This window comes from Carlito syrichta, unplaced genomic scaffold, assembly GCF_000164805.1.
Source record: "Carlito syrichta isolate Samal-C Ts95f unplaced genomic scaffold, Tarsius_syrichta-2.0.1 Scaffold123403, whole genome shotgun sequence".
NCBI classification, from domain to species: Eukaryota; Metazoa; Chordata; class Mammalia; order Primates; family Tarsiidae; genus Carlito; species Carlito syrichta.
Genome location: NW_007067499.1, coordinates 10828 through 13873, shown reverse-complemented (window position 1 = coordinate 13873; position 3046 = coordinate 10828). Strand labels below are relative to the sequence as shown.

Below are 3046 nucleotides of genomic sequence, written 5' to 3'. Positions count from 1 at the left end.
TGCCGAGGCGGGTCTCAAACCCGCGGGCTCAGGCAATCCACTCACCTCAGCCTCCCAAAGGCGTGGGATTACAGGCTGAGCCACCGAGCCCGGCGATTTCTAAGATTTCTGCAGATGGGAGTATCAGTCCATTAATCCTCCACATTAACAGCCAACATCTGTTAACAACTAGTTTTGGGTGCTGGGGGTTTTCAGACAAATTAAGCACAGCTTCTGTGCCCGATGAACCCCTAATCTCATCAAGTGACAGGAGAGGCAGTGAGACAGACACAGAAATCAGTAATCATGGAACTCCAAGCCTAAGTTGATTTTGGTCCAAGTGGAATGTTGTAGGAGCCTGAGGTGAGAGGGAAGCCTTCACAGAAGCCTTGAAATTTGAGCAGACAGTTGAAAGAGAGCATTTCAAGGTGGGGGAACCACAATCAGAAGGTGTGAAGTAAGAAACAGCATGGGTGGGAAAGACAAGAGTAGCTCAGAACACAGGCCATGTGAATGTATGGGGAAGAGTGTGTGTGTGTGTGTGTGTGTGTGTGTGTGTGTGTGTGTGTGTGTGTGTGTGTGTGTGCGCGCGCGTGCGCGTGCCCAACTGAAAAGACTGAGTAGGTGGATTTAATCTTGCTATAAAGCATCTCAAATGCATGGTAAATCACACTTTCTCTGAGGACTAGTGCTTTCCAAGCAGCTCTGAGGAGCAGCCCTAGGGAAGGAGGCCCCCACTCTGCTTCAAGCAAAACAGCTGCTTTATCTGTGGGGTTCTGCTTGATTTCGCCTGACAAAAAATTTCCACTGCTAAAACAGGCAAACAAAAAAGTTATGGCCAACAGGGCCACCGAGGGGTTTTCAGCTGTGGAGAAGCGAGACCCTGTTTGAAGGAACCTTCTGACAGAGACTGTATGACACGGGGTGGAGGGGGTGAGGTGGAGGGTGCAGAGGTCTGATGGCTGACTTTTGAGAGCAGGAATCTCTTACTGAGTTTCCTAGGCCAGACAGGGGAATTATAATTAGGAGGTGGGGCACGCACACCTCTCCTGTGGGGGAGAAGCTGATCAAAAGTTAGGTTTCCATCAGGGCTTGGGGAAGTGTGTAATCTCTAGGAGGTAGTCCCCCAACTTGGGGGACTGTCAGTAGGAGAGGAGAGGCAGGAAGTGGGTAACTAAACTCACAAAGGTGCCTGTGGCAGTTTGCCCATCCCAGGTGCGAGGGCGGGGCCTAGGGCTCTGCCTGGGCCTAAGGCCTCATGTGAACTTACTTGTAGCCTGAAGGAAGACTCCGAGGGAGCATCAGTCAGGGGCTAGGATCCCCCATTTTCTGAGGCTAGTGAATGGGGGTTCCGGGATCTGACAATCTCAGGTACTTTTGGATGTCTGATGTTGGGGGAGGAGATCTTGGGGAAGCCCCTTCAGCCCCCTCTCCATCCCTTTAGGGACCATGGGCTGTGGCTGCAGCTCAAACCCTGAAGATGACTGGATGGAAAACATCGATGTGTGTGAGAACTGCCATTATCCCATAGTCTCGCTGGATAGCAAGGCCCCGGTAAGAGGCAAGACAGGGGCCTTGGTGAGGGAGTTGGGTGGAGTGTGCAACCCAGGAGAAAGAAATAGACCACTACGATAGGCCCTTGAAGTAACAGAGTCGTCTCCTCCCCGAAATACAGAAAGAAAAGAGACCCAGAGAGGGGAAGGAACTCTCCTAAGGTTACACAGCAAGTAGTTGGTAAACTCAGGGCTAACCTTTGGGAGGCTGAGGTGAATGGATTGCCTGAGCCCAAGGGTTCGAGACCCGCCTGGGCAGCGAGACCTCATCTCTCCAATAAAAAAAAAAATCAGCCGGGCGTGGTAGCACACGCCTGTAATTCCAGCTACTTGGAAGGCTGAGGTGGAAGGATTGCCGGAGCCCAGCAGGTCGAGGCTGCGGTGGCCGGGAACGGCCACTGCACTCCAGTCTGGGTGACAGAGTGAGACTCCAACTCAAAAAATAAAAAATAAAAATTCAGGGCTAAGACCCAGCTGAGCTGGAGAAGTGAACAAGGCAGGGAGGAAGGGAGCCAGGGTCTGACCCAGTCTTCTGCTCTCTGACCTCAACCTAATCCCCCCACTCCACAGCTGCCCATCCGAAATGGCTCTGAGGTGCGGGATCCACTGGTCACCTACGAGGGCTCCAATCCGCCAGCCTCCCCACTGCAAGGTGACCCCAACCAGCAGGGCCTGAGAGACAAGGCCTGTGGACCCTTGGCTGTCATCTTCCATCTCTTTCCCACCTGCCCTCTACCTGGTCCTTCCTCTCTTGTCCCCAGTCTTGTTCCCTGCCCTGCAGCTCCAGACCGCTATGCTCCCTGCCAGTCCCAGGAGGGTTCTCCCTGATGTCCCCTGTCGTTACAGACAACCTGGTTATCGCCCTGCACAGCTATGAGCCCTCTCACGATGGAGACCTGGGTTTCGAGAAGGGTGAACAGCTCCGCGTCCTCGAGCAGTGAGTGCCCCCTACGCCCTGTTCTGGAGTCTGTGAGGGAGCAGGGGATCCCCGGTAGCCTACCTGCAGCCACTAACTAGCTTGGGGGCCCATGGGACCAAATGGGAGGCCCCAGAGTGCTGAGCCCGGGCTGACAGGGTGGCTGGTGTCACTGGGGGCTTTGAGGGAGCAGGCCCCGCTGACCCGCCTCGGTTGCACAGGAGTGGCGAGTGGTGGAAGGCGCAGTCCCTGACCACAGGCCAGGAAGGCTTCATCCCCTTCAACTTTGTAGCCAAAGCGAACAGCCTGGAGCCCGAACCGTGAGTGGGGACCGGTCGTGAGAGTGGGCGGGGGTGGGAGCCGATCCAGGGATCCTGGAGCAGTCCTGGGAGGGGTGGCGAATGCTTGAGGGTGACGGAGGCAGAACAGCCGGCGGCCTTCGCTTGTGCTCCGCGCAGCTGGTTCTTCAAGAGCCTGAGCCGTAAAGATGCCGAGCGGCAGCTCCTGGCGCCCGGGAACACGCACGGCTCCTTCCTGATCCGGGAGAGCGAGAGCACCGCGGGTGAGCGGCTGGGGGCGGGGCGGGGCCGGGCGGCGG

General features: G+C 56.1%; 1 protein-coding gene across 3 annotated transcripts in view; it reads left to right on the top strand.

Annotated features, from left to right (window-relative positions):
• LCK (LCK proto-oncogene, Src family tyrosine kinase) overlaps positions 1-3046 on the top strand; it is a 27248-nt gene that overhangs the window by 17481 nt on the left and 6721 nt on the right. For 2 of the 3 annotated variants that reach the window (XM_021707690.1, XM_008048395.2), the window contains exons 2-6: positions 1424-1533; positions 2103-2184; positions 2379-2469; positions 2670-2768; positions 2907-3010. In XM_021707690.1, coding sequence (XP_021563365.1) covers positions 1429-1533; positions 2103-2184; positions 2379-2469; positions 2670-2768; positions 2907-3010 — 481 coding nt within the window. In that variant the 5' untranslated portion in view covers positions 1424-1428. Of the gene's footprint in view, positions 1-1238; positions 1351-1423; positions 1534-2102; positions 2185-2378; positions 2470-2669; positions 2769-2906; positions 3011-3046 lie in introns of those variants that run through there. The other variant, XM_008048396.2, reaches the window with a different exon arrangement.